Raw genomic sequence first — 24,109 nt, forward strand, 5'->3', positions numbered from 1 at the left:
TCACCCCAGCTTGTTCCTGACAGGGTCTTTTCCACAGCTCTGTCCAGTCTTAAGAGACAAGGAAAGGGGCTTCCACCACCTCCCTTTGGAAAAAGAAGAACAGGAGGACTTGTGGCACCTTAGAGACTAACAAATTTATTAGAGCATAAGCTTTCGTGGACTACAGCCCACTTCTTCGGATGCATATAGAATGGAACATATATTGAGGAGATATATATACACACACAGACAGAGAGCATAAACAGGTGGGAGTTGTCTTACCACCTCTGAGAGGCCAATTAATTAAGAGAAAACAAACTTTTGAAGTGATAATCAAGCTAGCTCAGTACAGACAGTTAGATAACAAGTGTGAGAATACTTACAAGGCGAGATAGATTCAATGTTTGTAATGGCTCAGCCATTCCCAGTCTTTATTCAAACCGGAGTTGATTGTGTCTAGTTTGCATATCAATTCTAGCTCAGCAGTTTCTCGTTGGAGTCTGTTTTTGAAGTTTTTCTGTTGTAATATAGCCACCCGCAGGTCTGTCACTGAATGACCAGACAGGTTAAAGTGTTCTCCCACTGGTTTTTGAGTATTTTGATTCCTGATGTCAGATTTGTGTCCATTAATTCTTTTGCGTAGAGACTGTCCGGTTTGGCCAATGTACATGGCAGAGGGGCATTGCTGGCACATGATGGCATATATCACATTGGTAGATGTGCAGGTGAACGAGCCCCTGATGGTATGGCTGATGTGATTAGGTCCTATGATGATGTCACTGGAATAGATATGTGGACAGAGTTGGCATCGGGGTTTGTTACAAGGATAGGTTCCTGGGTTAGTGGTTTTGTTCAGTGATGTGTGGTTGCTGGTGAGTATTTGCTTTAGGTTCGGGGGTTGTCTGTAAGCGAGGACAGGTCTGTCTCCCAAGATCTGTGAGAGTAAAGGATCATCTTTCAGGATAGGTTGTAGATCTCTGATGATGCGCTGGAGAGGTTTTAGTTGGGGGCTGAAGGTGACAGCTAGTGGTGTTCTGTTATTTTCTTTGTTGGGCCTGTCTTGTAGGAGGTGACTTCTGGGTACTCGTCTGGCTCTGTCAATCTGTTTTTTCACTTCAGCAGGTGGGTATTGTAGTTTTAAGAATGCTTGATAGAGATCTTGTAGGTGCTTGTCTCTATCCGAGGGATTGGAGCAAATGCGGTTATATCTTAGGGCTTGGCTGTAGACAATGGATCGTGTGGTGTGTCCTGGATGGAAGCTGGAGGCATGTAGGTAAGTGTAGCGGTCAGTAGGTTTCCGATATAGGGTGGTATTTATGTGACCATCGCTTATTAGCACAGTAGTGTCCAGGAAATGGACCGCTACAGACTCCAACGAGAAACTGCTGAGCTAGAATTGATATGAAAACTAGACACAATCAACTCCGGTTTGAATAAAGACTGGGAATGGCTGAGCCATTACAAACATTGAATCTATCTCGCCTTGTAAGTATTCTCACACTTGTTATCTAACTGTCTGTACTGAGCTAGCTTGATTATCACTTCAAAAGTTTGTTTTCTCTTAATTAATTGGCCTCTCAGAGGTGGTAAGACAACTCCCACCTGTTTATGCTCTCTGTCTGTGTGTGTATATATATCTCCTCAATATATGTTCCATTCTATATGCATCCGAAGAAGTGGGCTGTAGTCCACGAAAGCTTATGCTCTAATAAATTTGTTAGTCTCTAAGGTGCCACAAGTCCTCCTGTTCTTCTTTTTGCGGATACAGACTAACACGGCTGCTACTCTGAAACTTTCCCTTTGGAAAGAATCTAACAGATCTGACTGTTTCCTGATGCGCTGCTTAAGATGACAGAACTTTGGGGCCCACTTTTCAGAGGTGCCGAACACCCAGGACTCCAATGAGTGTTGCAGGTACTCAGGTCCTCTGAAAATCAGGCCTTTGCTTATTTGCACTTTGGCCCATGGCTGGAAGGGTTGGCTGATGTGGATTCAGGCTGAAGTTCCCTGCAGGAGGAATATCATCAGCATGCGCTTACCTTTACACTAGCACCATCTTGCCACTTATAAATGATAAACAACAGTCTCGCTCACAGCTCATGCAGCACTCTGCAAAGGTCCTTCTGTGCAAAGATGCTGTTTGCCTCACTCAGATTTATGATGCATTTTATGGCTTTATCAGTCTAATAAAATAAGCTGGCCTGTGTCTCCAACACAGAGCACTTTGAACTTTAATGTGGAGTATTTCATTGACAGGATGCACCATTTACATGAATGGTGCTCAGGACAAAGAGAGTCATTATGCTTTGTAGAAGGTTTTAAATACCTAAAAGGAAACTTACATGTTATTCACATCTGTCCCAGCAGCCTTTTCTAGCACCTCATCCGTCACTTCTAGGCCTGGGGGAAAGTCAGGATGCTTCAAAAAGAAAAGTCTTCATAAATTCAGCAATATTTTTATGGCAGGTCCCACACCTCCACTCCAGACACATAGGTACATTTCAAGCTAAGATCTCTGCTCAATAATGGCTCTTCCTAATCTAGTATTCACACCCGCTCTCAGAACAGTGTGAATTCAACAAATAAGAGAAAGAGAACAGCAGCTTTGTAGCAAAAAATCTGTCAACATTTCAGAAGGGGTGGGAGATGGAATTACCTTTAGGTGAAAGGATATCTTGGTGAGTAGAAGTTTGGTATAAATATTCACAAGCTGCCCATATCTGTCGTGCAAGTGCCCCTGCCAAGGAATATCGGGAAAACGTTACAAAACTTGTGGGTGACACTAAACAGTCATCTTCCCACCCAGCTGAACAGGACTCAGCCAACAAAGAGAGGAGTGTCTCCAAACTTTGGCCCAGATTTGCCATTGGTATAAACAGGCACAGCTCCGCTGAAGTCAAATGAGCGCCACTGATTTCTGCCACCTGAGGATCTGGCCTCCAAAGGACCAGGAAGAAAAATGTAATTGTGAGCATAGTAGGGCGGGACCTCACATGCCTCTAAATACAGCTCTCATTCACAAACACAGAACCGCATTTCTAGACCCATCAGGAAGAAGAAATCACTGTATTAGTTCCAAAGGGTAAATCGCTTCCAATCCCCTGACAAAGGTGGAAAAGACTTTCATTTTAGTCATGATCCAAACGTGAGAAGAATATGGACAAGTTCCAATTTAGGCAATTGCATTCCTAGCCTACCTACCCTCTCCCATCCCCTCATACTACCCTTTGCAGTGTCAGTTAGATGCAACAGTCTCTCCCATCTCCTGTCCTAAACTCCCCTAGAGTTGCTGTGTAACACAAAGCTCCTGCGCTCCGTTCACCCCTCAAGATGGCCGCACTTCAACGGTAGGTGAAGCAATCCTTGCTACTTAGGGATTACAGTTTAGGGATTACAGGCGTTAAGGTGATGTTTAATTATTTCCATAGTACCCAACTACCACTCAAAAGCCTTCGTACCACAGCACAGAACCCTTCAACGCCCCACTCAGAAACAAAGCATTCACCAGCAGACACCCCCGTTCCCCGCACTTCACCAAAGGCCTGACTGCTCTACCCCTTTTTCAATGTAAGGCTTTCAGTGGCCAGCACAGTCCGTTGTTGCAACTCACCCACAGGTCTCCTGTCTCTCGGATATTACTCCGATATCTTTGACAGTCTTGAAGAACCTGGAAAAAAAGGCAGAGGGGTCAGACATACAGCCGGTGTGCTCAGGGGCATGGGGGCAGGGAGGGAAAAAAGAGGATCAAGACAAGCCTGCCCTGAACTGCCCCTCCCAAACTTCAGTCTACAACCCGCTCTCAGCCCTGTCTGTTGCACCGTACAGATCTGGATTTGTCAGTTCCCCCTTTGCTGGCCTATTGCGAGGAAGCAACACAAGGAAATTCCAGGGGGAAATTTTAACTGGTTCAAAGTGGCAACAAGATTTTTGACTGGAGGGATGGATCTGATGGCTCTGGTCCTCTAGCAGAAACCAGAAATGGATCCCATTTGTCCACAGAAGGTGGAGACTGAACTGAAGTTTCAGTCTAAAAACAATGGGGCTGTTCCAAGAAAGAGGTGTGTACATTCTTAAAGGATCTGTTAGAACAGAGCACTTTAAACTCAATGCTTTTTGGGAAGCAGGTCTAGTAATCAGAGTAGGGAACTAGAAGTCAGGAGACCCAGGTGCTAATCCCACTTCTGCTTCTGTGACTTTGGGCCAGTCACAATCTCACTGTGACTCAATTTCCCCAACTATGAGACAAGAAAATGACACCCACTTTCAAGAAGTGCTTTGAAATCTACAAGTTAAAAGCACTAGGCACGTGCCTATATATAATCATTATGATGGGGGACTGCTTTACTCAGTATTTACTAAACTGAATGTAGTGAAGATTAACACCATTTTTGGAAGCTAGTGATCTATGTATTTAAAACCCAAAGCTCGAATATCTCTCAACACGATCAGCCAACACTGTATCAGCCTCTGTGGTTAGCCTACAAGCTGCCAGGAAGAAGCCTCCTCCTCAAGCTCACGGCTGCATTAAACGTTCACAACAGAGGGGTGGTACTGGAACAGGAGACCCCAGCAAGGCCCTCGGCATTCACAGACGACACAGCTGATCGCAGCCGGGCCTCGCCAGTGAATTGTAGCCTTGTATTCGCTGGAGGGCCAGGCGCCGACTCCAGGAAGTGGTGCATGGAGCAGTGAGGGAGGACAGCTCTGGAATATATGTGAGGTGAACATTAATGATCCTCACTGGAGGAGTGTGTTAATACACAGCAGAGGAAATGAAGGGAGTTCAGCAGCAGAAATACACCAGTAAATGCTGCAGCCCACAAAGGCTTCCTTAAGCACAGAAGACCTTGCACCCGCTGCCCAGACTGTAAAATGTCGCTGGGCCAGCCAGACACGCTTTCTTCTATTTCTGATACCTCTCTTCCCTCTGACTTTTTAAATGCCTCTCCAGGTTTCTGCCAGGTTGGTGAAGTAGGGCACATACTCATCTAGGATGGTGGAAAGTTCTGCCCTCCCATCAGCCAGCAAGCGGCAACAGAGAGCATGGGTTACCCTCTCCTATGCACTCAGCGTCTAACCTACAGCCCCAGCAACTGGGAGCCAAGAGTCCTGGGTTCTACTGCTGGATCTGCCACTGACTTGCCATGTGCCCTCAGGCAAGTCACTTCACCTTTCTGTGCCTCAGTTTCCCTCTCTGCCAGATGGGGAGCCTCCTTTATGAGGGGCTTTGAAAGCTACGGAATAGACACGCTCTATGAATGCAAAGTACACGATTATTAAGCAGAAGGAAAGGAGCCACTTACATTGGGATGGCCGTCTCTCAGGACTTTGTGCAGAACGTGGCAGAACTTCCAGCTGAGGATGGAGCTGCTGGGCAGGGGGAGGCCAATAGCGTAGGACCAGAAAGTAAATGCTCCTTTCTCATGGTGAGTTCCCAAGATAATTCCTTTCCAGATGTCAAGGCTAATTGAACAGGTAGAAACTCAGGGCAGCCATTCCAATCAGACATGCTCATTATCTATGTTTCCTTTATCTCAATCAGCTTCTCATTAGGACTCTCGCCTCATCAAAAGAGCCAGGATTTGAGTAACATAAATCACAAATTTATGTTACATTTTATTTTTACAAAGGGCCTCAAGGTGGACCCTGGTGTGACGGCACACCAAAATGATGGCCTAGGAATGGAGTGTGTTGCAGGCAGTGGGACATCCAAGTGCAGCCCCATGTCCCTGCAAACAACGGAAAGAGCAGAACTGCCTCAGCCCACTTTGTCCCCAGCTCCTGCTCTTTGTCAGTGAGTGGTTGAAAATGATTTTATGTTATATTTCTCCCTGTGCTGCACGTTTACTGATCACAGCAAAGACACTGGAACATATAACACGCCATCCCACATCAAACCAATGGCCTGTCAAGTCCAGTGTCCTACCCCCAGCTGCAACCTATGACTCAGAGGAAGGCATATCTCCTCCCCACCTGCCCCACTCCCCCAAAACCCCATCATCTATTGGCAAATTCCTTTCTGATCCCCGGGGCAATTAAAAGACACCCTGAAGTATGAGATCTAATTGGGAATTGTGTGATGATGTGTAGAGAAATCTGGCCAGGAGATTACAAAGCTCCTTTTGAAAACTGGCCACAATACTGGGCTCTGAGAAGCGGGGCCCACGTCTTTGCTAAGGAAAAGGATACTGCGGGCATGTTTCTCTTTCACTGGCGCTTCTTGTGTGTTGATGGCTTTGCTGATGCTCATAGCCTGTGCGGGGAGAAAAGAGTAAATGTCAGAGGCAGAATCAGCGCAATCCTTTACTGACAAACATTGTTAGTCCATAAAAATCTCAGGCATCAGGTCTGTTTCTGGATCCTTCTTGTCATTCACTAGACACTGCCTGGCCATATGGAGCATTTGATAATGCTCCTAGTTTATGCAGCACCTTTCATTTCAAACCTGCATTCCAACTATTCAGTCTCAGACTATCTCTAGGCAAGGAGTATCCTCACCCCATTGTACAGATGGAGAGATGGAAGGTCAGAGCAGGCAAGTGACTTGTCCAAAGGCCCAGGACATATTAAGTGATAGAGCCAGGATTAGAACTCAGCACCTCCCGTCTCCCAACCCCGTGCTCGGCCTCCTGTAAGGTCTCACGTTTAACGAGGTCCTTGGTTATAGTCTGAAAAGCTAGCCTCTCAGACCTGAGACCCAGGACGCCGCGTGCCTGGACATCCAAGCACTAAGTTCTCAGTGTTCCCTTTATCGATGACTTGATGTCAAGAGTTGCTCAGGACAGATATCTAACGATTTCTTTTGTACCTGCTAGCAATACAGCCTCATCTTTGTATCTGACAACCATCTTGCGTCTTGCCTTGTACATCATCGACCAGAGAGATTCTAGCATTTGAATTTGGGAGTCAAGTTGATGAGAGCAATTGATATTCTCCACGGCTGCTATGATCCTAGTAAATACACGGACTGCATTTTCTCAGCACTAACTCAGACAGGTGTCTACAGAGCAAACATGCATAACAGCAAAATGCCATTTCAGAGCTGTTTATCTAACCATAACAAGCCTTTGAAATGTTTATTTCTTTTCACACAGTAGGTGATATTTTATTGGATCAACTTCTGTTGGTGAAAGAGACAAGCTTTCGAGCTACACAGAGCTCTTCTCTTCACAGCTTTGATGGCATTTCCCTTTATGTCTCCTTACATCAATCTCTCGTCAGATCTCCTTTTGTAGTTTGTACTCCTAAAATTTGGAAAAAACAGGCCACAAATAAATATGGGATTAGCCTCCGACACACCCATTCCAAAGAACTCAAAGTGTAGGGCAAGGTGATTAAAGTAGCAGCAAAATGGTATGAGAGTGATGCTGATTGCAATCTTTATTAGGTGAATAAACTATGCCTTAAGAGTCTAAACACTTTCAACATGTCCCAATCTAAATCACACAGTTCTACTCTGAAGACTGACCCTATAAACAATGCCATCCATTTGCACTGGGTCTCAGTGACTCCAAATCGAGATATACTTGTCTACAACTAAAGATTTTTTTGTTTTTTCCTAATTCCTAGTCCTGCAAACTCGCCCAGGGGTCCGAGCATGCAAGCTGGGCTTTCTTCCTCCTTGCATGACCAATAAAAGGCTCATCAGACTGAATTCCAGCCTCAGCCACATCTGTGTAACCTCATTATCTTCAGTGGATTTGCATAGGTGTAACGGCCCAACCCTGTAATTAGATCTTGGTGAACAATCCTCCCAATGGTGCACATACCAGAACAGACTCCTGCTCTCTCTCAAAAACTTTGCAGGGCTAACAGGGGTAAAGCCTTGTTATACCATCCACAGGGCGCAGGCAGGATACTGCAGACTCACCAGGAGTAGGCCTGGTGAATATTAAGATGCCAATTTTACATTGTCAGGAGAGAGTTGCACTTTAAATGCATTATGATCCTAAGGGGCTGATCACATCAAGAACAAGCTTTCTAGTCTTGAGTAGAGCAGCCATCAAACAGCCAGACTGAAAACATTCCTGTAACTTTGATTCTTATCAGAGTTTCCTCCTGTTTCCTCTGGGAGTTTCCGCCTGTTGTCTCAGAGCTTCAACACAAGGGCAAACGCTAGGCTGTGGTTTTGCACCACGGATGGATTTTCAGGAAAGGAGGCGCATTGATTTAGCATCAAGACACCTACGACTTGAGCTGGGATCCCAAAATGAGAGAGCAGCATCTCAACACACACTGCATTCTCCAGCCCTTAGCCCCGCAAAGGCAAAAGGTTCTTTTGTGTCTGGAGAAGAAGGAATGTGAATGGGGAATCTGGGTAATGAGATGAAGAGGTGAAACACTTGTCAGGAGAAGCATCAGATGCACCATCCACTGCAAAGACTGAAACACTCAGCATAGGTTTGAGAAATCTAGTCACAGCCACGGCCCAGTCCAGTGTCCCACTCACAACCCCAACCTACCCCGAACAGCATTTCTTGAGCCATTTAGTTTGGTCCTAAACCCTATTTCACAGACTCCCCACGTTAAACATTTCAATGTGCTGCAGATTTTGGGGCTGACAAGATATAACTGTGGGAGGAGCAGTTCTGCAGGCTTCACCACAATATCCCACCAACTGGATTCTCTCCTGCCCTGGTGAGACTGGAACGGGGGCAGTCTCTGTGTCCATTCAGTCTCTAGGCTGTGCTGAAACTATCAACAAGAACCAGTTTGTGTGAACTGGGGCAATGACTTCTAGGACATGGAGAGACGCCTGATAAAATCTGTCCTTGTTAACTGGCTTCTAGCCTTAGGCCATGTCTTCCCTCAGAGTTCATTCAGGTGATCAGTGCTCAAGTCTAGCCTGGGTGTGAGCGGCCACACTGCCAACCAGACTCAAATTACTGTGTCCCCCACGCTGGCGCTGCACTCACTGTGCAAGGCCCTAGGATTTCTGGGGTCATCGCTCATGGTTCTTAGCACTGTAGTAAGATGAGTAGCTCTGTGATTCTTTCCCAGTGACTTGTGGGAGAACGTGTCTATCTTTCTGGGCACATGGGGTGGGGAAGTGAACTGCGGGGAGGCACTGGAGGAATATCAGCTCTCAGATGGGTTACCCTGTGTCCTCACCACAAAGCGGTCAGGTTAACCAGCCCAAGCATAAGCAGCATTTGAGTGTTAGCCTATAACCCAGGGCAGGCCAGCTAGTCTGGTTCGAAAACATCACCACATTCAGGTAAGAGTCTTGTGTGTGAACGAGAGTGGGGCTGGGGGGTAATACCCAAGAAAGAGTCCAAGTTAACTCTGCAATGAAGACAAGCCCTTAAGTTTCTCACATCACTGTTGTAAGAGAAAGGCTGCTCTAGGAGTCCTAAAACCACACTCCAAGCCTACACACACACACACACAGGAGGGAGACACACACCCTTCCTGCCCCCAACACACACACACACCACCTCCCTGCCCCCGACACACACACCTCCTCTTACTTGTAATAGGAGCTGGGAGAATGCACTGAGAGAGGAGAGGAGCCCTGCTACAACACACAGAAACACCCAATCTCTAAAGCGGCCATTACATGATGGAGAGGAGAACCAGCAAACCACCAAAAGTGATGCATTGAGAGGTGGCACATGTGACTCCACTGCTCAGCTAGAGATATGAGACCTTTCGCATCTCTACAGAGGGAGATGTGTAACACACTGACCCAGACTAATGGATCACACATCCCCTCTGGACAGAGGAAACTCACCCCATGTATTCTCAAAACAGTTCACATCCCAGAAGAACCCCACTCATGTGATGGGTGCCATCTTGGCCAACCCTGGGAACTGAAGCAGGGAACTCCAGGGCTAAAAGCATGAGGCTACAGCTCAAGCTAAAAAAACAGACCTTCAAGCCGAGTGCTATGACAGACCTGTATCCCCTGTGGATGGGGCACAGAAGGCGGACAAGTTCACACACAGACCCTGACTAGCGGGTTAAACAAGCTTAGTTAAAAACCCCAAATATGGGCCAGCTTCCCCAAAAGGCTGTAGAACATAAGAAAAGATTCAAGTTGACTGTTTGGATGCTTTTAGAGACTTGCTAATACTAATCTTTGTATGTCCCTCCGGGGAACACAATTTCCTCCCAGGGGGAACAGAATTAATCTCCAAAGCTGGCACTGCCTTTAAGTCTATGATGTTATATTCCACATCTGCTAAGGTTGGATCTGCATGTTTGAGGGTCTCCAGGAAACATATGGCGTTTGAAGTTATTATTGTCCCACAGCCCCCACCATGCAGAGTCCTCATTCAGATTTCTACATGCCTGACCTCATTTCATACAGAAGTCTATTGTGCCATCAATTCATTTAGATTCTTAGAACCAATGCTGCAGCTGAACTGTATAAATTAATGAATACATCTCTACTCAGATTGATATACTACTAGTTAATTGTGCCTCATGTTTAACGGTACAACAACATGTAAGACTTCCAAATACAATTCAGAAAAATCCCTGGATGTTATGATCATCCTAAACATCTCATTTTTACATATTCCATTTAGTGAAAACAGTTGTGCTTTGCTTTGTCCGGTATCACTATGCACTACTCCATCCTGCCTGTGAAACCTGGATTATACAATGATCTTTGCTAATGACTGAGAAACCCAGTCTCTGATCTCTCAAACACACACTATACAATGCAACCAGTGAGTTTAAGGGCTGCTCGACACTGAAAACTGATATGGACATCGGTCTGTCTCTCCCATCGCAGCAGTATCTACCCTGTAGTGCTGCTGCAGCACTTTAAGAGTACATATACCATAAGACAAGACAGAGTGAGAATCTCTCTGCTTATAGAGCACTCACAAAAAAGGTATCCTTTTGTAGGAGAAAAGGTGAACCTCTGTTTACTTTTCTAGAAGAGAGGAAATCTCTCTCACGTAAGTTTTAAATAGACACCAATCATCTTAGCGTCTAGGGGCAGACCACAGCAGAAAAAGGGATCAGAATGGATTCTGCTCGTCATCCTGGAGTTCAACTAGTGAAACAGTTTGCCTCCTGCCCAGCTGTTTTGTTCTATTCAAGTTCTTGTGCTGTGCCCATCACCACAGTATCTGGGCACGAGGGGGAAGGCTTTTGCGGAAGGGCAAGAAGCCAGATGGCCTACAACTCATTCCAGTCTCCTGTTAGGATATGCCACAGGGTAGGATGCAGCACCAAGAACGCCGGGGCTGTGAACGTTTCATCCTGCTTTCTGCGTTCTCAATAAACACAGCTGTCTTAGTGGGTTAAGAGGTGACTCTGAGGCAGGCTGGTTCCACCCTGCTAAGGCCCTTGAAGATCAGGACCATACCTGTGGATTAGGCCCAGCAGCAAACAGGGGAGCAGAGGGCACAGTGACAGAAGCGCTCAGGAGACGTGCAGCACGTAGCAGCCCAACATGGAGTTCTTGGTTAGCTCCAGCTGGCAGGCCTAAGTAGAATGAATTACAGCCTCTGTGTCCTGAGGCAGGAAAGGAATGGCTACTAGGGCAAGGGGAGTGGCCACATCTTCTGGCCGTTTGAAGGTGGCGGTGGCCACAGGAGGGGGCTACATTGCTATTGCTCTCTGGTTATTGAGGGGCAGAGATGAATCCTCCACAACCTCAAGGCTGCAGATACTACTTCGACAAGCAGACAGCAGATGCCTTCCCAGGAGAACCGTAACCAGCTCCCTGGCATCTTTCCCTCTCCCTCCCAGCACCCCTTAAGCATGCCCTGGATTACACTGCATCCATCCAGCCACTTGTTTTCCCATCCATCTCTCTTGGAGAACACAATGGGGTGTGCATACACCACACCAGAGTAGGGAGACAACGGGTTCAATTCCAGCAGGAAAGGCCAGGCTCCAAGGCCTGCCCACCTTCTAGAACCAAGAGGCAGGGAAGGGGCCCAGCAGACCCTTTCCCCATCTACTCCCAGCCCTGACTGAGCAGCCTAAGGCCTGGACTCTGCCTGAGGACACCAGGCAGGTTCTCCTCAGGGTTCTTGTGAAGTGGAGCCTGTAGCGTTGTCCAGCTACTCCCAGGAGCGGAGTGGGCCCTGCAGGACTCCAGAGGTGAGAGCAAAGAGCAGCAGAGGGAGCCCAGAAAGCAGTCAGGAGGGAGACATACTGGGAGGTCTGACGTGGAAGGAAATATCGATTGTATAACCCAATCCTTCCACCACGTTGACCAGAGTAATGGACCAGCCAACTGGCATGGGGAACAGCCGTCTCAGCAGATGGGCCTGAGCCACAGTGTTTGGATCCAGATCAGAACTTCCCCAACTTTTGGGGGTTTCTGGATCTGAGATTTTGGTTCAGCCCCATAGAGAAATGAGAGTCAACCACAAAGATCTGAATTTTACCACAGTCCAGGGGCATTTGGGTCAGGGCCTGTCTCCAAGTTAAGTAGCTCACTAGGGAAGTGGCCGGATTGTCACAGGATTGTTCCATGTCAAGAGGGAGGCTGCATCTCCCCCACCCCCACAACTGATATAAAGGTGAGATGTGTTGGGTGAACAGGCTCATTTGACCACTGACTCCCCGCTTCTCTCTCATGTTCTCCTTCAGAACAGGAACATTAAAGGCTGCTGTCCAGCTCCTCCTTAGACAGGCACGCCCAGGACACAGACATTCATTAACTGATTTAGAAACAGAGAGTTTAGCAATGGGGCACTTAAAACCCAGCTGTCCAGGGCTCCTAAGGAAGCACTTCAGCTAAGGAATCAACTTGGCTTGTTCCAGCCACCAAGGACATTTAATTTAATAGCTAATCCTCCCACTCAGCTTTCGGAAGGCAGACAGATGGCCTCAACTGCAAAGATAGCTCCAGATTTGTATCCGAACCCACCCAAAAAGGGGAGGTGCCTGGCTGTGAAGGTGGGGAGGGAATGGGGCTGGCTCAGACCTAACTCCAGAAGCCACAGCCCCTCTGGAGTTGAAGTTACTGCACCTAGTAAACACAGTTCTTTGTCAAACTGGCAGGCTGAGGAGGAGAGTTCACTGGAGCATGACATACCCTGCCTAGCCAGTCACCGATCTCCAGAACACAAACACCACGGCTGTATGTTTAATGAGCAGATGCCAGTGCAAATACCACAGAGCCAGCCAGCAAGGAAACTTAACCGGGCAAGCTCCGAGTATGCACTGAACAAAGCTCAGCTTCAGCATACATTACGCCTAGGCCGCGCTCCCAGAGCGCCCGGGCGAAAGCTTTACACAACACAGCTCAGTCTGAGCATAGTGAGACTCTGTTACATTTCACAGGATGCTGGTATTTCCATGCAACTACAGTCAGAGGCATTTCATACCATGCGAGTGTAGGATAATGGGCGTGGGGACTTGAGAATAATTCAGCTTGCAATTAAAATAACTGACGGGGGGAAAAAATCACAACTTCATGATAAGCGTTTAATAGGTTACATGCTATTTATAATCATTTCCAAGGTCATTGGCCCTTAAATGTCAGGTACATCTGGGGAGAGCAACGCCTTGATTCATTCAATTATTGGCATTTCAGCCTGTGATGAGGCTTCATTACATGCTGCTCTGTCAAGCTCGCAAGTCTCACTTCTGTAGTGACAAACAGGGCTAGAATCTCCACCGGAGAGAGAGGCCTGGAAAAGAACTGGCCTTTATTGCAAGCACAGGAATTCAGTATTGAAACAGGGAGACCCCTATAGAAACACTCGTAGAGAATCTCTTCAGTAGCACATCGGTTATCTATGACCCAGGCCAGAGTGGAATAACCATGCTAGCATGGGTCTGGATCAGAAGCTCCTTGGGGCAGGGACCAGTTTGTAAAGTGCCTAGCACAATGGGCCCCAATCCTCACTGGAGCCTCTCGGTGCTACTGCAGTAGAATAACTGCTGCTCTACAAAAGGTAGCCATGTTGGGCTATTTTTTATTTATTTATTTTTAAATGGCGATATCCCATCTCCTAGAACTGGAAGGGAACTTGAAAGGTCATTGAGTCCAGCCCCCTGCCTTCACTAGCAGAACCAAGTACTGATTTTGCCCCAGATCCCCAAGTGGCCCCCTCAAGGATTGAACTCACAACCCTGGGTTTAGCAGGCCAATACTCAAACCACTGAGCTATCCCTCACTCCCCCCTATTGTAATGTGATGGAGCCACAACTGTCCTGTACCATAGTCTGGTCCCATCCACACAGAGGCCAAACTGTGTTCTAATCACGATCCTGGTATGAAATATTTATAGAGCTCCATAAAGACACCTGCCACTCTGCAAAGTGGAGTCCCCACCCCAACCAGCTTCCAAGGACAGGGCTAGGAGCTGTGGGGAAATAAGGAGAGGATATTGACAATCTCTCATAATAATTCCTAAGGCTAGTTATAACTACCCAGGGATGTTGGTGGTGAAGAAAAGGATGGATACAGACAAACTTGGATTTAGAGCGATCTCTCTTCTGTAGCAATGGAATCATCATTGATGGGGCTGGAAAAGGCGCTTGAACCAAACCGTCCCATCCATCCCCCTGCAGGACTGTTGCTCAGAGAAAAGCTGCATGGCACGGCAGGAGTTAAACAGAACACAAGCGAGCTACCTCCCTCACTTCTCTCCACACCGGGCAAGGGAAGGGAGCAAATTAATCTCACTCTCTCTCCAGTGACACAGTTTCTACGCACACAGTGAGTGACCAGCAAAATTAACAAGAGTTTGTTTTTAAAGGGAAGAGCTGTGAATAACGGAAGGGTCTAGATATGAGAGGCTAGGGGTGCGCCAGGTTATCATGTAGTACGATAGTATGCCAGGTCACCCATGCAAGGAGGTTCTGGAAAAGGTGTCAGCCTGGTGATCAGAGCTGGAAAGCCAGCATGTGAATGAGAACTTTATTTTTTGGTTGCTTTCCTCAATCACCCTTTCTCTGGCAGGGATGTACAACCCAGGCTTTCACATGCCTTCGGCAAAACTCCGCCTGAAGCTGGAGGCCAGGATATAATTCTCTGCCCAGACATTTGGGCAGAGAGAGAGAGAGAGAGGCAGTTTAGGAAATGCCATCTTTGCCCCATCATGCAAATGGTCCTCCTTTTAATTCATTCCCTGCTTCTCCCATGGAGGCAGGACTCTGCCATCCATCAAGCAGTGGCACATCTTAGACAACAGGCATTTAAAAGAAAGAAAAAAGATTTGCTTCCCATCTATCAGCATGTATATAATGCAGCTGCTTCATACACATCCAGTTGTTCGCTTGGGTCTGATGCTTACTGGACTCTACAGCTGAAACTCCAGCGTCAGGCAAAGGCTGGAGTAAAGATTTCCTCAGTGATGGAGGAGAGGTGAGTTTGCTTTCTTTGACCAGGGAAATGGCCTCTTTCTTCAGCAGAACAGGACTGCTTCGAAGGGCTTAAAAGTGTTAATTACTGAGCTATTAAAAGGCCTTTCTGAGTCCTGCACTGGGTATTGTAATACACTTTTCAGTTCCATCCCCCACTCCCTTTGGAGCACAGTAAAAATCCATTGGACGGTCACATCTAGAAAAAAAATGATGAAAATAAGCGGCTTCTGTTTCAGCTACTAGAATGGGGAGATCTACACAGACCCAGCTAAATGCCCAATGCCAATTAACATCACATCCTCTGTAGGCACTAATGGCAACACGTTTTAACTTAGATCACTGCTGTCTTTGATTTGTCAGCATTAGGATTGAGAAACTGCACTTCATCATCCCTGTTTGCACTTAAAAATGGAACTGAATGCAGTCAAGAGGTGCTGGTTTAAATGAGTAGTAAAGGGTGCTCAGCACCCTTCGGGATTAGGCCTTCAGCTAGGCTGTAGCTGAGTGCAAGAACCAGCTACTGGTATTAACTGGTTAATACTTTGACAGCACTTTGAAAATCATTTGAGTAGCAACCAGCGCATTGCTTCTACAATTGTAATGTGTGTACACACATGCGGACTTGTCTGATGCTAAAGATACCAGCCCACCCAGTAAGACTTTTTATGGTCTACTACTTGCCTTAAGGCCCCTTCAGTGAGTTGTCTCATGGAGACACTGTACTGGCATCTGCCAGTTGCTTTGCTTTTCATAGCATCAAACAGTGTGCAGGCTACAGGGGTAACTTATCCCGGGTAGGGCTGTTGTGTCCGTTACCAAGCAACCGAATGGCTTCTCTTCCTAACCAATGCCTCTGAAACAGTGTGGTGCATTACCCCATCTTATTAATTCAGCTATAAAAAAAACAAAACATTGAGGCTGACCCATTTTAGAAGGTCGTGTAAATTGTTTGGCGTCTCCCCCTCGGGGTCTGCCAAGCTGGTGACTCCATAACTGACTGTGTTTGTTTTGGGTTTCTTTAGTACAACATTCCATGGCCAAGGCCTTCTTCAGGGGGCAGAGACTGTCTATAGTTTATTTCTCCTGTTTCAACAGCCCTTGAGGCGGACGTTCTCAGGTGCAGCACAGGAACAGAGTAATACAGGCTCCGCTGACATGCATTCAGTCTCCATGATCCATTCATAACTTGGCCCCTCCTCTAAGACTGCTGGCATAGCCTCCAATCAGCGTCAGCCCCTGTGGTGAGGACGCCTGTTCATCTAGCACTTGTCAGGCTCACGCCTCCAGGTAGCAAAGGCTCTAGGAATTAGTCACTTGGACATTAGATGTTTGTGCATTTCTGAGGCCCTGCCAGTGACCGTGTGGCAGAAACAGATGGGCAGCAGCTATTTCTAAGGAATTGGTAAGGAGGACAATGATTCCAGTGGACACCTGAACTAGTGCATGCTGGGTCCGGCTGAGCAGGAGAGCACAGTTATTGAACACTGACAAATTAGGAGGAGGTGTAAAGTTACCAAAGTGAAGCAGTTGGAGAATTTAGAACAGAAGAACTATTAGCTCAGAGCCCGTCCCTCTGAGTAAGATCCAGCCTCCTATTCAGACTGTAGCAATGAATGAATGTAGGAATTAAACAGATTATACCTGATCAGTCTGCATGTGCATCCAAATGGGGAGGAGGTGTGATGTTTGAGATTGGTCTGGCTTCAGGAAACAGGGGAACCCCAAGGACATTAGGTTTAGGGAAATTCTAAGCTCAATCTCCCCAGATAGTTGTTCCTTCATACAATGCAATGCTGTGGCTATGACACACAAAATAGGTCAGGAAGCCTGACTGTCCCTCTAGAATGTAGGATAGAAGCATGAAAATAGACTTCCACAAATTTTAGCATAGCCACCCTCCTTACTGGAGGTACTTGAATTAATCCCCGCTCCCACAAACACAGGCAAGTGCGGTGTCTGATGCCCAGTATGTGTGGTTATAGAAAGGTCTGTTGGGTTATTTGCTCAGCATGGAATTTACTTTTGCAGATCTTGATTATTTGAGGCTCAGCAGTACAGTGCAGCCACACTCAGCCTGCGTGGCTGGAAGGATCTAACGTAGGGACAGGTTATGGGCGTGGAGAGAAGAGATGCAGGATTTGTTTTCAGTGTATTTAATGAAGCCTGTGGGTTTAGACTGACATTTGGGCTGTAATTGTAGTAAAGTAGCTAAGCCAATAATTTGATCTAATCCTCTTAACCCCTAAAGTTGATCAGTCTGAAACATAGGCAAAATGCACTCACAGGTCCCTCACGGAGCTGCTAACCCAGGGCCTAATCTTTCAAAGGGCTGAGCACCCTCAACTCCATTTCAATCCTCTCAGAACCGAGGGTACTTAGCACCTCACAGTGCATTGCAGGCTCGGGCTCCCTTAAACTCTAGCTCTTAGTATGGGGGTTGCAAGTGACAAAATGTCAAATATGTCACCGGGAATTAATTTTAGATACACCAACAGTCGTGATCTGATGGTTTATTAATAGAAACAAGACTTACAATGCAGGATACAGACCAATGCAAGTCCTATGCCAGTAGCAAGCAATGTTTCTGTGCTGACCAAACAGGCACGAAGGATTTTATTTTCATTCTTCCTGGGTTTATTCAGCCAGTAAAGTCTCATAATATCCATACAGGTGGTTTACAGTGTGCATGGAAGAAGTGTGTTAGGAACCCTTCCAGATACCAGGAGACAGTATGGCCTAGTGGATGGAGCACAGGACTGGGACTCAGGAGAATGAGGCTCTATTCCCAGCGTGGCCACTAGCCTACTGGGTGACCCTGCGCAAGTTGCTTCCCATCTCCTCATCTGTAAAAATGGGGATACAGACGCTCCCCGAGTTACGTAAACCTGACATATGCAAATCTGAGCTTACGGAAAAAGTTCCGTAAGCTAGAAATAGGAGTGTTTGGGGTTTTTTGGGGGGGGCATAATGGTCAGAGATACGTTTCCGAGTTGCGCAAAATTCGAGTTACGAAAGATGTTCCAGAACGGAACGCTTGCGTAAGTCGGGGAGCGTCTGTAATGGTACTGAGAACCTTTGTGATGTGCTTTAAGAGCCACTGAAAAGAGCCAATTATTATTACAGTGTGCTGTAGTGTTCCCATGAGAACACGCCTGTCTTTAGACCCAAGGGCTCAATGTCCACCTGTTTTTCCACCTCCATTAAACTATCTCTGCAAGAGCCTGCTGTTGCCCGTCCCTGTAAATCAATGAGTTAATTCCAAAAGATACTCTGTCTCCGAAATCGATTACAGGGTCAGCCTAAAACCCCACCCGGCAGACCTAGGGGTTGAGGCAGGATTCCATACAGGTGTGTCCTCAGAGCCTTCCCAAGTGGTTTTCATATGGTCACAAAGCACTTACGAGCTGTGCAAACTTTCAGTTCACCTCCACCCTGCAATACCTAATAAAGAGAGGATGAGATCAGTTCTGTGTCTCATTGCACAATCATGTGACTCACTCACACTCTTTGCTGAGAGGCCAAGCGTTAGGAGAAAATCAATGGGCCTATGCATCTATACAAACAGGAGAGCAGGATTTGAGCCCCTTATGATCCCGTGGGTGGAGGAGTTGTGTTTTAATTTCTCTGGGGGAAGGGAGCTTGCTTTTCAGTACTCTTCCACTGAGAGTTGGCTCTGTGTCCCAGCCAGTCTTTCATAAGAATAGAGCATGAGTATGATTTTTCTTTTTTTTTTATTACTCGAAGATTGAGCTCATTTCTAATTCTGAAAGTAAGGCTCAAAGTATTAGCACTGAGGAAATAGAGAAGTCTGTTTCAAACAACAACTTTTAACAAGTGATTCTTAATAGAAGTTAGATCCTTTTGGATCTTAGTAATTTTGAGTAGAGGAAAGGTGATGTGAAAATGTCCTAGCCAGAAACGCCATTTCTTCTGAACTGATGGATGGAATCCATCCACTAACTTTTTGATGAGAGAGTTTCATTTAAACATAAGAATTCACATCACTAAATAAACCAGACGTGGAAACACATGGATCACCCTCACTATACGCTGAAGGCTTTCCCCTTCAGCCAAGAGTTCAAGAAAAATCACTTCTTTAGCTATTGCTAAAATCTAAGTCTCTCCCACATGCAAACGAAGGAAGGAAGTGGTTCCATAGCTGGAGTATAGTTCCGAATACACCTCTACCCCGATATAACACGAATTCGGATATAACGTGGTAAAGCAGCGCTCCGGGGGAGGCGGGGCTGCACACTCCGGCGGATCAAAGCAAGTTCGATAGAACGCAGTTTCACCTATAACGCGGTAAGATTTTTTGGCTCCCGAGGACAGCCTTATATCGAAGTAGAGGTGTACATATGCTCCGGTGATGCAGGTAAGCCTAGGCCAGCACTGATCTACAATGCTTGCTGATTGATGGCTATTCAGTGCTAATGTGGTATTAATATGGTGGGTCTCAGTGCACTTTCCAATGGAGAGGTGTCCATAAATCACTGCCTCCCTGACCACTAACTGGCATCTTTGCTGGCAGTGTGTTGAGAGGGTAAGGATTAAACAGGCATGGAGACAGAGACTTATCCTCTCACTCCTGGGGGTGTCACTTCAAGGAAGCTTGTACTGCCCATCCTATACCAGTTGTGTGGCTAGAGTGTGTGACGCTGGCTGACCTGGTCATGCTAGAGTGTATTCAGGCCAATTTTACTTATGTATTGGTATAGATCAAAATGAGTGTAAATGTAAGAGTGTATTTAGGTGTTTAAACTTAATGAAAACTAGTGAAATGTTACTTGTGTTGTTTTCACTTATCTGTTGCCGCTCTAATGTAATAGCTAACATTTCCATTGTAAATATCCCTGTAACTAAATAACTCATCAGACAGCAAAGCAGCCTTGGGGAATGCTAATGAAGGATTTTATCAGAAAAGGTGCTAATTTCAAAGCAAATAGCCACTGTATGTGGTAACCTGAGGTCAGAGACTCAAAGCACATTCCTTACCCCTCATCATCAAAGGAAAAGCCGAAGTGGGTAGAGAGACTGTCAGCTTATCTTCTGTGAGAAGAAGATATACATATGGATTCAAAGAAAGATCTTTTCTCTCTGATTGTTTGGACTTTTACAGGGAAGTGTGCCAAATGAAACGCAGAAATCCCCAGAGACACCTCTGGATACCTTAAAAAAACAACAAGGAGTCTGGTGGCACCTTAAAGACTAACAGATTTATTTGGGCATAAGCTTTCGTGAGTAAAAACCTCACTTCTTCGGATGCATCCGAAGAAATGAGGTTTTTACTCACGAAAGCTTATGCCCAAATAAATCTGTTAGTCTTTAAGGTGCCACCAGACTCCTTGTTGTTTTTGTAGATACAGACTAACACGGCTACCCCCGATTCTGGATACCTTGACATTTTTGGGGGGAAACGCAGTTTATTACATCTCTGCCACCATTTGGACTTACAGACTGACTCACCGGTTAATATATTTTATCTGCTTTAACCTCTCAATAACTCCCATTTCCTTTTCTTAGCTGGTAAACCTATAGTTAGTTTACTAATGAATTGGCTGGCAGTGTTGTCTTTGGTGTAAGATCTGGAATACCAATTGATCTGGGGTAAGTGACTGGTCGAAACCTGATCTGGTGTGATTTTTGGTTTAAGTGATCATTATCACAAAATCCAGATTGTGTGGGTGGCAAGATAGGCTGGAGAGTCTAAGGCAGGGGTCCCCAACGCGGTGCCTGCTGGTGCCATGGCGGCCGCCGGGGCGTCTAAGTGCGCCCGCGTACTGGCTGGTGGACCAGCATCCGCCGAAATGCTGCCGAGAAGCGGCAACGCCTCTGGATGACACTGCTTGTCGGCAGCGACGCCTATTGACGTTGCCGCTTGTCGGCAGCATTTCGGTGGATGCGCGTCCACCCCACAGTCCTCCGTGGCTCATTGTCTGGCACTTGCCAGACGAAAAAGGTTGGGGACCACTGGTCTAAGGGGACTGTCTGTGACTCCATGGTAAGACTGGTATAGTGATCTAGTTAGTTACTGGCTTGGTGACATCCAGTTATAGAACATACCACCAGTCTGGGGTGTCTGCCCTGAGGTGGGCACTCACAGTTGTGAGCTACTCCAGACAGCATGACAGAAGGAACTTTGGTCACCAGGGCTATCAATTTCACAAGCTTTAAATTCACACTCTTTTAAAAAGAATCTAAATAGAGCGGTCCTGGGGTTGATGGTAAGACTGCTTTACAACGAATGTGGAACGAAGCAGAGAAGAGCTCTGACGGATGCAATGCAGCAGTCTCTAGCCAGCATAGGCAAGCAGGTCATTGTACACACACTTTACATGTGCTGGGGATACCACCTCTTTCGGTGACCAGCAGGGAATTGAGGGAGGGAGGAAAGGGATTGGCTCTTTTATCTGTTTTTTTTCTAACATGTCACTAAATCTCTGACTGGGGATCCCATTGTGTGTAATGGCAGCTCTACCCTGGGATAGCAAAGGCCAGTTTCAGCCCTGCTGTAACTGGGTACAAAAGCCTGTGAAGTTATGCCATTGTCTGCTCACACTACAGCTGCCTTTGGCCCTGGGAGTATATGGCGGCCAGGGCAATTAGCAAGAATGCGGATACATTTTTTTAAGGAGCTCACTGCACCCTTCTAACTACTCCCTGGCAAGGACGAGACTCCCATCCCGCAAGCAGCTGTCATTGATGACACCATGTCCCTCTGGGATCTGCAACTCCATGACTAATAATGGACCATGGAGCTGCTCTGTTTACACCAAGGGAGGCAGGAGTTAGCCCTAGGGCTAGACTGGCAAATGTTGACCAACGAGGAACTTCCTTTTTCCCCAGTTCAGTGAACTCATTCCTTTATTTATAGGCTTTAACCAGGGAAGCTGCATTCTCTGCTTCGATTTGAGACCTGAGCAACCACTCTTCTGTCTGTCCAGGAAGTCGCCCAGAACCTGATGAACATGTGAGGTATTGGCTCTGACCACAAGGCAGTGAGACAGAGGCTCATTCATCCACTATTGACGAACAGTAACCCTGCCTCCACGAATTAAGGCAGAGGGCCACATGAGATGGCTCCAGCCCCAAAGGCTATCTAGTAGGATTCCAGGTCATCTGGCTTCCTGATTCCACTCTCTGCTCTAGCAGGGATAACCTGAGAGTGGCATTTAGTGCGATTCTGCAGCCAGGCTGGGAAAAGTGCCACAAAGGACAGTGAGAGATCTCAGGGCCTGGGCATTAAGGACCTCTCCACACTTGGAACTTTACTGAAATAGCTATTCTGGAATAACGACTTCCACAGGAGACCCTGAACGCACACTCTTATTCCAGAGTAAGTGGGGTCACGGAGCCATTCCAGAACAGCTATCTTGGTCATTTCCAGTTGTAGACAAGCGCTAAGGAAAGCTGGCCAGAGAAGCCTCCTTGAGCCAGAACACAGGAAGCAGTTGTAGCAACACTAGCAGCTTGTTCTTCCAGATGCATTGCCTTAGCAAGACTGTAATGGAAAGGGAGATGATATTTGCCAAGCTGGACACTAGTCTGAGTCAACTGAGGAGTTTATCGTGGGTTCATCAGGTTCCTCGGTCCAGAGATATGGGTGGAAGAGGATTATGTTTGGCATTTTGATGAGTCAATCCTTGCTCTCCTTTTGACATGACATTACTAGGGACCTCGCATTTCCCAGGCCATCAATTCCCTGCTTATAAGTCCTCGCTACATAGATTTTGATTTAAAGTTGAACATAAGTGAACTGCTTGTGATGAGGCCACACTGACCACTTGGGAACCTATTGTCCACAGAACAGGTAGAACAGAGTGAGTAGCAGCACAAGCTACGTCACTGTCAATGTGCACCACCCTGGCTAGGGAGAGACCACAGTAGTGAGAAGCGGAGTTCAGCTTCCAAAATCCACTCTGCCTTTGGTCTCTCTCTGCTGACACCAGGATGCTAACTGGGATGTGGAACCTGACTCTTGGGAACATAAACACGCAAACCTTCTTGATGCAACTTACTAAGAAGGTGTCAGACTATAGCGAGCTTCAGATTGTACTGAGCTGATCTCGGCTTCAGTCCAAGGACCTGAGGTGAGAGGCTGTGTATTCTATTACTAATTCCCTGAGTCTTCCACTCTGGGGAGTGCTGTTGGGTTTTTTAAACTTACACATAAGAGGCACAAAAACTGAAGCAGAAGGAGAATGTGAAGTCTATGTACAAACCTATAATGTCAATATTGATCTATTGTCCATGTGTTACATTTATTTTCCAGTCACTCAGGCTTATAACCAAAGTTATAAAGTTCAAAGCCCTGAATCAATTAAGATGCTTTAGAGCAAGAGAAGAAATATTTGTAATGATTCAAATGGACTGGAGACAAAAGCATTAAAAATGGAGGGCCAGACCCTCAGCTGGTAGAAAGAGGCAGTGTTGTCTAGTGGACAGAATACTGCACTGGGACTCAGGAGACCTGGGTTCTCTCTGAGCTCTGCTATTGGCCTGCTAGTGACTCTGGGTAAGACATGTTACCGCTCCGTGCCTCAGTTTCCCCATTTGTAAAATGGGAATGATACGGACTTCCTTTGTGAAGTGCTTTAAGATCTATAGAGGAAGCATGCTATATAAAAGCTAGGAATTAGTATTAATAAATTGTCATTATTAAATTTAAATCTCACTCAGTGTCTGATTTATCACAGCTGCGGATCTGGCCCTCCAACTTCACATGCCTGTCTATCTAGAGCTCTGACCCTGCACTGTTAGTTGGCGCGCTTGTTCAGCCCAGATTCATCCTTTTGACTCTTCAGTCCCAGTGCTCCACTGGCCAGCAAATCATCAAATCTGG

The 24,109-nt window shown here is 46.5% G+C and overlaps 1 protein-coding gene across 7 annotated transcripts in view; it reads right to left on the reverse strand.

Moving 5' to 3' along the window:
• Window positions 1-24,109, reverse strand: part of HIP1R (huntingtin interacting protein 1 related) — a 62,413-nt gene that overhangs the window by 27,050 nt on the left and 11,254 nt on the right. For 6 of the 7 annotated variants that reach the window (XM_065568725.1, XM_065568728.1, XM_005298679.5 and 3 more), the window contains exons 2-6: window positions 6,169-6,232; window positions 5,283-5,425; window positions 3,590-3,646; window positions 2,636-2,716; window positions 2,322-2,398 (exon numbers count right to left, since the gene is read on the reverse strand). In XM_065568725.1, coding sequence (XP_065424797.1) covers window positions 2,322-2,398; window positions 2,636-2,716; window positions 3,590-3,646; window positions 5,283-5,425; window positions 6,169-6,229 — 419 coding nt within the window. In that variant the 5' untranslated portion in view covers window positions 6,230-6,232. Of the gene's footprint in view, window positions 1-2,321; window positions 2,399-2,635; window positions 2,717-3,589; window positions 3,647-5,282; window positions 5,426-6,168; window positions 6,233-6,787; window positions 7,224-24,109 lie in introns of all 7 variants that reach the window. The other variant, XM_065568727.1, reaches the window with a different exon arrangement.

Source organism: Chrysemys picta, chromosome 15 (assembly GCF_011386835.1).
Source record: "Chrysemys picta bellii isolate R12L10 chromosome 15, ASM1138683v2, whole genome shotgun sequence".
In the NCBI taxonomy this organism is placed as follows: domain Eukaryota; kingdom Metazoa; phylum Chordata; order Testudines; family Emydidae; genus Chrysemys; species Chrysemys picta.